The sequence below is a fragment of the Meleagris gallopavo genome, chromosome 3 (assembly GCF_905368555.1).
Source record: "Meleagris gallopavo chromosome 3, MGAL_WU_HG_1.1, whole genome shotgun sequence".
NCBI lineage: Eukaryota > Metazoa > Chordata > Aves > Galliformes > Phasianidae > Meleagris > Meleagris gallopavo.
Window position 1 is genome coordinate 93,607,335 of NC_139406.1, and position 11,216 is coordinate 93,618,550.

The 11,216-nt window shown below is 51.9% G+C and overlaps 1 protein-coding gene across 1 annotated transcript; it reads left to right on the plus strand.

The window, feature by feature from the left end:
* Positions 1 to 5,371: 5,371 nt before the first annotated feature.
* C3H8orf82 (chromosome 3 C8orf82 homolog) lies at positions 5,372 to 11,192 on the plus strand. Its single transcript, XM_085219986.1, is given in 4 exon segments — positions 5,372 to 5,833; positions 7,081 to 7,129; positions 10,719 to 11,073; positions 11,075 to 11,192. Coding segments are annotated over 4 exon segments (969 nt in total). The 5' UTR covers positions 5,372 to 5,386.
* Positions 11,193 to 11,216: the final 24 nt, after the last annotated feature.

Sequence of the window (11,216 nt, forward strand, 5' to 3'; positions counted from 1 at the left end):
TCTTCTGGTCCCATATGAGAACCCACCACCATCTCCGGGTCCGTATGTTCTCATATGAGCCCTCACATCCATCTGCTGGTCCATATGGTCCCATATGAGAACCCACCACCATCTCCTGGTCCATATGGTTCCATACGAGCCCCCACCTCCATCTCCTGGTCCATATGGTCCCATATGAGAACCCACCATCATCTCCTGCTCCATATGGTCCTATATGAGAACCCACCACCATCTCCTGGTCCATATGGTCCCATATAACCCACCAATGCCATCTCCTGGTCCTATATGAGAACCCACCACCATCTCCTGGTCATTATGGTCCCATATGAGCCCCCACCACCATCTCCTGGTTCATATGATCCCATATGAGCCCCCACCACCATCTCCTGGTCCATATGGTCCCATATGACCCCCCGCCACCATCTCCTGGTCCCATATGGTCCCATATGACCCCCCACCACCATCTCCTGGTCCCATATATGAACCCCCCACCATCTCCTGGTCCATATGGTCCCATATGACCCCCCGCCACCATCTCCTGGTCCCATATGATAACCCCCCACCATCTGCTGGTCCCATATGAGAACCCACCACCATCTGCTGGTCCATATGGTCCCATATGAGAACCCACCACCACCTTCTGGTCCGTACGGTCCCATATGAGCCCCCACCACCATTCTCTGGTCCGTATCATCCCATATGAGCCCCCACCACCATCTGCTGGTCCCATATGAGAACCCACCACCACCTCCCGGTCCATTTGGTCCCATATGAGCCCCCCCTACCCCCCCCCCCTCCCCAACCTCCTGTCCCTTCCGGACCCCCACCTCAGAACCCATTTCTGGACCCCCGGGGGTCACCAACGCGTCCCATTGAGCGAAGTGCCTCCTGCTCACCGTGGGACGATGGAGGGGGAATGGGGTGGGGAGGTGGGGGGGGGTGGGGGTGGGGGTCCGCTCGGAGGGGTGGGGGTCGTTCCGGGGGTCCCGGGCAGAGTGTACAGACCTATAAAGAGAGAGATATTACATAGAGCCGTTTGCTAACGAGATAATTTTAATTGCAGATGTATTTTATCGCGTGTGTGTGTGTGTGTGTGTGTGGGTCCCACCCGACCCCCCCCCCCCCAAATTTGGGGACCCCCCCCTTTTTATTTCATTTTCTACGAATTTAATTTCTTTCTTTCCAGCTTTCCAATAATTCTCTTTTTTCCTCTACTTTTTTTTTCCTCTTTTTTTCCTCATTTTTTTCCTGCTTTCTTTTTATTTTCTTTCCTTTCCCTTCTTTTATTTCTCTTTTTTTATCTTTTTCCCCTTTATTTCCCCCTTTTCCTCACCTTTTTTTTCCTTTTTCCTCACTTTTCCCATTATTTTTCCTGTTTCTTTTCCCTTTCCCCTTTTTCCTCTCCATTTTTCCCCTTTCTTTCCTCCTCCTCTTTTCCTTTGTTCCTTTTTTTTCTCTTTCCCATTTCTTTTCCTTTTACTGTTTTATTTCCTTTTATTTTTTTCCATTTTCCCTTTCTCCTTTTTTTCTTTTTTTTTCTTCTTTCCCATTTTCTTCCTCTTTTTCCCCTTTTTTTTCCCCTTTTTTCCCTTTTTCCTTTTTTTTCCCTTTTTCCCCTTTCTCCTTTTCCTGCTTTTCTTTTTTCCTTTCTCCCATTTATTTTCCCTTTATTCCCTTTATTCTCCCATTTTCTTCTCCTTTTTTCCCCTTTTCCTTTTCCCTTTTTTCCTTTTACATCTCTTCCCTTTCTCCCTCTCTTTTTCCATTTCTTTCCATTTCCCTTTTCTTTTCCTTTTCTCTCCTTTCTTTCCTTTATTTTTTTACATTTTTCTTCTCCTTTCCTTCTTTTTTTCCCCTTTTCCTTTTCCCCCTCTTTCCTTTTTTTCCTTTTCCTTTCCTTTTTTTTATCCCATTTTTCCTTTTTCTTTGTTATTTTTCTTTTTTCTCCTTTTTTCCCCTTCATTTTCCTTTGTTTTTTTCCTTTTCCCTTTTATTTTTTCCTTTTCCCCCCTTTTTTTTCTTTTTTCTTTTACCTGTTTTCCTTATTTGTTCTTTTTTTTTCTTTTTTCTTTTTTTCTCCTTTTTTTCCCCTTTTACTTTTATTTCCCTTTCCCCCCTTTCCCCCTTCTTTCCCTTCCTCCTTCTTTTCTCTTTCATTTTTTACACTTTTATTTCCTTTTTTTTTTTGCTTTTTTATTCTTTTTCCTTTTGTTAAATTATTTTATCCCTTTTTCTTTTTCTTCTTTCCTTTTTTCTCCTTTTCTTCCCTTTTCCTTTTTTTCCTTTTCTTTCTTTTCCTTTCCCCTTTTTTCCTTTTGTCTATTTTCCTTTCTCTTTTTTTTTTCCTTTCTTTTTTTTCCTTTTTTTTCTTTCCTTCTCGTCCCCTTTTATTTCCTTTTTCCCCTTTTATTTCCTTTTCCTTTTTTTGCTTTTGATTCTTTTTTTAATTCTTAAATTATTTTATCTTTTTTCTTTTCCTTCTTTCCTTTTCAGCTTTCCCTTTTCTCCCCTTTCCCTTTTCTTTTTCCTTTCCCTTATCCTTCTATTTCCTCTTCCTTTTCTTTTTCCTTCTCTTTTCCTTTTCCTTTTTTCCTTTTTTCTTTCTTCCTTTTCTTCCTTCTTCCTTTTTCCCTTTTCCTTTTCTTCCCTTTTCCCTTCTCCTTTCCCTTTTTTCCATTTCCTTTTCTTCCCTTTTTTATTTTCCTTTTCTTCCCTTTTCCTTTATCCTTTTCCTTTTATCCTTTTCCTTTTTTCCTTTTCCTTTTTTCCTTTTCCTTTTTTCCTTTTTCCTTTTCCTTTTTTCTTTTTTCCTTTCCCTTTTCTTCCCTTTTCATTTTTCCTTTTTCCTCTTTCCCACTTTTTCCATTTTTCCCTTCTTTTTTTTTTTGTTTTTCCCTTTTCCTTTTATTTTTTTCCCTCCTCCCCTCTCATTTCCCTTTTATTTCCTTCTTCCCCTTCCCCCCAGTTTCCCTTCCCGTTTCACCCATTAATTTATTACAACCAAGAAATTCCCCACCACAAGGAGCTGCCCCCACCCCCACCCTCACCCCCACCCCCACCACCCCCCCGGGGCCGTTCGTTACCGACGAACTCTGTAATTATTAATTAACGCCGCGGACGTTAATTGAGGCGGCGCTGTGTGAATAAAGGACGGACGGCACCGCGGGCACTGCAGAGCATCAATGCAACAGCGGGGTGTGGGGCGGATATAGGGCGGATATAGGGACTATAGGACAGATATAGGGCGGCTATAGGGACTATAGGGGCGATAGAACTGTTATAGGGCGGCTATAGGGACTGTAGAACAGCTATAGGACGGCTATAGGGCGGTTATAGGGTGATTATAGGGTGCTTATAGGGTGGCTGTGGGGACTATAGGGACTATAGGACAGCTAGAGGGCGGATATAGGGCGGTTATAGGGTGATTATAGGGTGCTTATAAGGTGGCTGTGGGGCTATAGGGACTATAGGACAGCTATAGGGCGGATATAGGGTGGATATAGGGCAGCTGAGGGGGCTATAGGGACTATAGGACAGCTATAGGGCGGATATAGGGACTATAGGGGCGATAGAACTTATAGGGCGGCTATAGGGACTGTAGAACAGCTATAGGACGGCTATAGGGTGGTTATAGGGTGATTATAGGGTGCTTATAGGGTGGCTGTGGGGACTATAGGGACTATAGGACAGCTAGAGGGCGGATATAGGGCAGATATAGGGCGGCTATAGGGACTATAGGGCGATAGAACTTATAGGGCGGCTATAGGGACTGTAGAACAGCTATAGGACGGCTATAGGGTGGTTATAGGGTGATTATAGGGTGCTTATAGGGTGGCTGTGGGGACTATAGGGACTATAGAACAGCTATAGGGCGGATATAGGGCGGTTATAGGGTGACTATAGGGTGCTTATAAGGTGGCTGTGGGGCTATAGGGACTATAGGACAGCTAGAGGGTGGATATAGGGTGGATATAGGGCAGCTGAGGGGGCTATAGGGACTATAGGACAGCTATAGGGCGGATATAGGGCAGATATAGGGCGGCTATAGGGACTGTAGAACAGCTATAGGATGGCTATAGGGCGGTTATAGGGTGATTATAGGGTGCTTATAGGGTGGCTGTGGGGCTATAGGGACTATAGGACAGCTAGAGGGCGGATATAGGGCAGATATAGGGCGGCTATAGGGCAGCTGAGGGGGCTATAGGGACTATAGGACAGCTATAGGGCGGATATAGGGCAGATATAGGGCGGCTATAGGGACTATAGGGGCAATAGAACAGTTATAGGGCGGCTATAGGGACTGTAGAACAGCTATAGGACGGCTATAGGGTGTTATAAGACAGTTATAGGGCGGTTATGGGATGGCAGTGAGGCCTACAGGGACTATAGGACAGCTATAGGGCGGTTATAGGGTGGATATAGGGTGGCTGTGGGGGTTATAGGGACTATAGAACAGCTATAGGGCAGATATAGGGTGGTTATAGGGTGGCTATGGGGGCTATGGGGACTACAGAACAGCTATAGGGCAGCTAAAGGGTGAATATAGGGTGGCTGCGGGGGTTATAGGGATGATAGAACGGTTATAGGGTGGTTATAGGGTGCTTATAGGGTGGCTGTGGGGGCTATAGGGGCGATAGAACAGTTATAGGGCAGCTATAGGGTTTTATAGGACAGTTATAGGGCAGATATAGGGTGGTTATAGGGTGGCTATGGGGATTACGGAACAGCTATGGGGTGGCTAAAGAGTGGATATAGGGCGGATATAGGGGAGCTGAGGGGGCTATAGGAACTATAGAACACTATAGGGCGGATATAGGGTGGATATAGGGTGGATATAGGGCAGCTGTTGGGGCTGTAGGGACTATAGAATGGTTATAGGGCGGATATAGGGTGATTATAGGATGGATATAGGGCAGATATAGGGTGGTTATAGGGTGGCTGTAGGGGCTATAGGGGCGATAGAACAGTTATAAGGCGGCTATAGGGACTATAGAACAGCTATAGGACGGCTATAGGGTGTTATAGGACAGTTATAGGGCGGTTATGGGATGGCAGTGGGGCCTATAGGGACTATAGGACAACTATAGGGCAGATATAGGGTGGTTATAGGGCAGTTATAAAGCGGTTATAGGATGGCAGTGGGGCCTATAGGAACAATAGAGCAGCTATAGGGAGGTTATAGGGTGCTTATAGGGTGCTTATAGGGGGGCTGTGGGGGCTATAGGGACTATAGAACAGCTATAGGGCAGATATAGGGTGTTATAGGGCGGTTATAGGGCGGATATAGGGCGGCTGTTGGGGCTATAGAGGGTATAGGGCAGCTATAAGGTGGATATAGGGCGGCTATGGGGACTATAGGGACTATAGGGGTGACATCGGTCTCTATATGCGCCCCGGACCCTATACGTGGCCCTATATATGGCCCTCTATGGGGCTCGATATCCCCGGTCCCCCCTCGCGCGGTTCGCGTTTCCACCCGGACCGTTCCCCTCAATGCACCACCGCTCTCGTCCAATCGCGTCTCCCCAATGGCACTTCCGGTGTTCCCGCCCCCTCCTTCGGCCAGTCGCGTCTCACCAATAGCACTTCCGGTGTCCCCGCCCCCTCTCTCGACCAATCGCGTCTCTCCGGTGGCACTTGCGCTTCCGGTGTCCGTTTCCCACCTGCCGCCATGCGCAGCGCTGTGTCGTTGAGGGCAGCGACCGCCGCTTATCGACGGGGATACGGAAATAAAGCGGGAAACGGAACGGGAAACGGCCCGAAATACCGGCAGGGACAGAGCCCGGCACCGCGGAGAAGAGAGTATTTCTACTGGGTGGATACGCACGGCAGGGTGAGCGGGGAACGGGGGGGAAATGGGAGGGGAATGGGGGCCTGGGGGGAGAAAGGGGAGGGAGGAGATATGGGGGGGGGGCGGGGGGGGATGATGGGAGATGGGGGGAGTGGGGGGGTGAAGGGAAGTGGGGAGGAATGGGGGGAAATGGGAGGGGGGGTAAAGGAGGAAGGGGGAGGAATGGGGGACATGGGGGGGTGAAGGGGAGGGGGGGGAGATGGGGGGGTGGGGGGATAATGGGAAATGGGGGGACATGGGGGGGTGGGGGGTGAAGGGAAGAGGGGAGGAATGGGGGGGACAGGGAGGGAATGGGGGGGAATGAGACGTACTGGGAGGACTGGAGGGGACTGGGAGGACTGGGGGGGGGAATGAGAGGTACTGGGAGGACTGGGGGGGGAATGAGCGGTACTGGGAGGACTGGGGGGGGAATGAGAGGTACAGGGAGGACTGGGGGGGACTGGGAGGACTGGGGGGGGGAATGAGAGATACTGGGAGGACTGGGGGGGGAATGAGAGGTACAGGGAGGACTGGGGGGGGAATGAGAGATACTGGGAGGACTGGGGGGGGGAATGAGAGATACTGGGAGGACTGGGGGGGGAATGAGAGGTACTGGGAGGACTGGGGGGGGAATGAGAGGTACTGGGAGGACTGGGGGGGGAATGAGAGGTACTGGGAGGACTGGGGGGGGGAATGAGAGGTACTGGGAGGACTGGGGGGGGGGGAATGAGAGGTTCTGGGAGGACTAGGGAGGGACTGGGAGGACTGGGGGGGAATGAGAGGTACTGGGAGGACATGAGAGGTACTGGGAGGACTGGGGGGGGGAATGAGAGGTACTGGGAGGACTGGGGAGGACTGGGAGGACTGGGGGGGAATGAAAGGTACTGGGAGGACTGGGGGGGGAACGAGAGGTACTGGGAGGACTGGGGGGGGGAATGAGAGGTACTGGAGGACTGGAGAGGGACTGGGGGGGGAATGAGAGGTACTGGAGGGACTGGGGGGGGAGTGAGAGGTACTAGGAGGACTGGGGGGGACTGGGAGGTACTGGGAGGGGACTGAGAGGTACTGAGAGGACTGGGAGGGGATGAGAGGTACTGGGAGGACTGGGAGGACTGGGGGGAGGAATGAGAGGTACTGGGAGGACTGGGGGGGGGGAATGAGAGGTTCTGGGAGGACTGCGAGGACTGGGGAGGGGAATGAGAGATACTGGGACGACTGGGAGAGGGGTTGAGCTCCTGTGGTCTCCGCAGCTGTACCTGGATGATGCCAAAGTGAAGAACTTCATCACCTGCTTTAAAGGTATGGGGACGGCGGGACATGGGGACATGGGGACACTGCTGAGTGACGACATGGGGACAGTGTGGCAATATTGGGGGACCCCATGAGGTGGTGACAGTGTGACATGGTGACAGCTGACAGTGCTGAGTGACACCGTGATGTGGGGACAGTGTGACAGTACTGGGGGACACCATAATGTGGGGACAGCGTGACATGGGGACAGTGTGACACTGCTGAGTGACGACATGGGGACAGTGTGGCAATATTGGGGGACCCCATGGTGACCACCCCAGGTGGTGACAGTGTGACATGGTGGCAGCTGACAGTGCTGAGTGACACCGTGATGTGGGGACAGTGTGAGATGGTGGTAGTGTGACAGTGCTGAGTGACACTGTGACGTGGGGACAGTGTGACAGTACTGGGGGACACCATAATGTGGGGACAGTGTGACACTGCCTGGTGACACAGTGACGTGGTGACAGTGTGACATGGTGGCAGCTGACAGTGCTGAGTGATACCATGATATGGTGACAGTCCTGAAGGACACCATGATGTGGGGACAGTGTGACAGTACTGAGTGACAGTGTGACATGGGGACAGTGTGACACTGCTGAGGGACACCATGACATGGTGACAGTGTGTCACTGCCTGGTGACAGTGTGACATGGAGACACTGTGACATGGGGACGGTGTGACACTGCTAGGTGGCACCATGATGTGGTGACATTATGACAGTTCTCAGTGTCACTGTGACATGGTGACAGTGTGACGTGGGGATGGTGTGACATGGGGACAGTGTGACATGGTGACAGTGTGACACTGCTAGGTGGCACCATGACATGGGGACAGTGTGACATGGTGACAGTGTGACACTGCTGATTGACACCATGACATGGGGACAGTGTGACATGGGGACAGTGTGACACTGCTGACTGACACCATGACATGGGGACAGTGTGACCCTGCTGAGTGACATCATGACATGGGGACAGTGTGACATGGTGACAGTGTGACACTGCTGAGTGACACCATGATGTGACACCGTGACATGGGGACACTGTGACAGTGCTGATTGACACCATGACATGGGGACACTGTGACATGGGGACAGTGTGACACCGCTGAGTGACACCGTGACATGGTGACAGCGTGACATGGGGACAGTGTGACACTGCTGAGTGACAGTGTGACATGGTGACAGCGTGACACTTCTGAGTGACACCATGACATGGGGACAGTGTGACATGGGGACAGTGTGACACGGTGACAGTTTGTCACTACTGGGTGATGCTATGGTCTGGTGACAGTGTGACACCGCTGAGTGACACCGTGACATGGGGACAGCATGACATGGGGACAGTGTGACCCTGCTGAGTGACACCATGATGTGACACCATGACATGGTGACAGCGTGACATGGTGACAGTGCTGAGTGACAGCGTGACATGGTGATAGTGTAACACTTCTGAGTGACACCATGACATGGGGACAGTGTGACACTGGGGAGTGATGACACGGGGACAGTTAGTCACTACTGGGTGACGCCATGATCTGGTGACAGTGTGATATGGTGACAGGTGACACCACTGAGTGACATCGTGACATGGGGACAGCGTGACATGGGGACAGTGTGACCCTGCTGAGTGACACCATGATGTGGGGACACCGTGACAGTACTGGGTGACAGCGTAACATGGTGACAGTGTGACACTGCCTGCTGACACCATGATATGGGGACAGTGTGACATGGTGACAGTGTGACCCTGCTGAGTGACACCATGATCTGGTGACACCGTGACACGGCTGAGTGACAGCGTGACATGGTGACAGTGTGACCCTGCTGAGTGACAGTGTGACATGGTGACAGTGTAACACTTCTGAGTGACACCATGACATGGGGACAATGTGACACTTCTGAGTGACATCATGACATGGGGACAGTGTGACACGGTGACAGTTAGTCACTACTGGGTGACGCCATGATCTGGTGACAGTGTGACATGGTGACAGTGTGACACCGCTGAGTGACATCGTGACATGGGGACAGTGTGACATGGGGACAGTGTGACCCTGCTGAGTGACACCATGATGTGACACCGTGACATGGTGACAGCGTGACATGGTGACATGGTGACAGTGCTGAGTGACAGTGTGACATGGTGACAGTGTAACACTTCTGAGTGACACCATGACATGGGGACAGTGTGACATGGGGACAGTGTGACACGGGGATGTCACTACTGGGTGACGCCATGATCTGGTGACAGTGTGACATGAGTGACACCGTGACATGGGGACAGTGTGACCCTGCTGAGTGACATGGCCATGATGTGACATGGTGACATGCTGAGTGACAGTGTGACATGGTGACAGTGTAACACTTCTGAGTGACACCATGACATGGGGACAGTGTGACAAGTGACAGCGTGACATGGGGACAGCGTGACATGGGGACAGTGTGACCCTGCTGAGTGACAGTGTGACATGGTGACAGTGTAACATGAGTGACACCATGACATGGGGACAGTGTGACATGGGGACAGTGTGACATGCTGAGTGACACCATGGATGTCATGACAGCGTGACATGGGGACAGTGTGACATGGGGACAGTGTGACCCTGCTGAGTGACACCGTGACATGGTGACACCGTGACATGGTGACACGGTGACATGGTGACAGTGCTGAGTGACAGTGTGACATGGTGACAGTGTAACACTTCTGGTGACACCATGACATGGGGACAGTGTGACATGGGGACAGTGTGACCCTGCTGAGTGACACCATGATGTGACACCGTGACATGGTGACAGCGTGACATGGTGACATGGGGACAGTGCTGAGTGACAGCGTGACATGGTGACAGTGTAACACTTCTGAGTGACACCATGACATGGGGACAGTGTGACATGGGGACAGTGTGACACTGTGACATGGGGACAGTGTGACCCTGCTGAGTGACACCATGATGTGACACCGTGACATGGTGACCCAGCTGAGTGACACCATGGTGACATGGTGACAGTGCTGAGTGACAGTGTGACATGGTGACAGTGTAACACTTCTGAGTGACACCATGACATGGGGACAGTGTGACATGGGGACAGTGTGACACTGCTGGGTGACAGCGTGACATGGGGACAGTGTGACCCTGCTGAGTGACACCATGATGTGACACCGTGACATGGTGACATGGTGACATGGGGACAGTGCTGAGTGACAGTGTGACATGGTGACAGTGTAACACTTCTGAGTGACACCATGACATGGGGACAGTGTGACATGGGGACACTGTGACACTGCTGAGTGACACCATGACATGGGGACAGTGTGACATGGTGACAGTGTGACACTGCTGAGTGACACCATGACATGGTGACACCGTGACATGGTGACACGGTGACATGGTGACAGTGCTGAGTGACACCACGATCCGGTGACGACGTGCCCACGATGGTGACGCGACGGCGACGTTAATTAATCACAAACCGAAGCGGAAAACAAACGAGACCCAGCCTCCTCCTCCACCCCGCGCCCCTCCCCAATTAATTCCCGCCCCTCGCTAATCAATTACCGCCCAGCCACTAATTGCAGCCCTCGATTACCCGCAGACGAGCGTTTCCTCGCCTTCTTCTTCCACCACCTCCAGCCCAATCGCAGCGGGCGCTACGAGGATTCCTTCCCCTTCCTTTCGCCCTGCGGACCCGAGCACAACTTTGTGCGCTGCCAGGACCTTCCCGTCGTCTTCACTCGGGTCCTGGAAGGTGAAAAAGCCTCCGGCTCGCTGCTGTCTTATTGCGGAGGCGGAGCTCGTTTGGCGATCCCGTTTCAACCTCAGTTTTTAACTTTCGATCCCGAAAACGGGAGGTTGTATCATCCGGGACCCGACGGGGGAGGAGGGGTGGGGTTGGTGAGGTCGGCTTTGGTGGAGGAATGGGGGGATGGGTTTGAATACGGGCCGGGGGGGGTTGGTCCCGACCCATTTTGTCTGGGGTGGGAGGCGTTACGCCTTGGATCATCCGTTGCTGGAGAGGCTGCGGGGATTGAGGGGGGGGGAGGGGGTACAGTGGGTGGGGAGGGGGTGAGAGAGTCCGCGTCGTCCCCAGAAG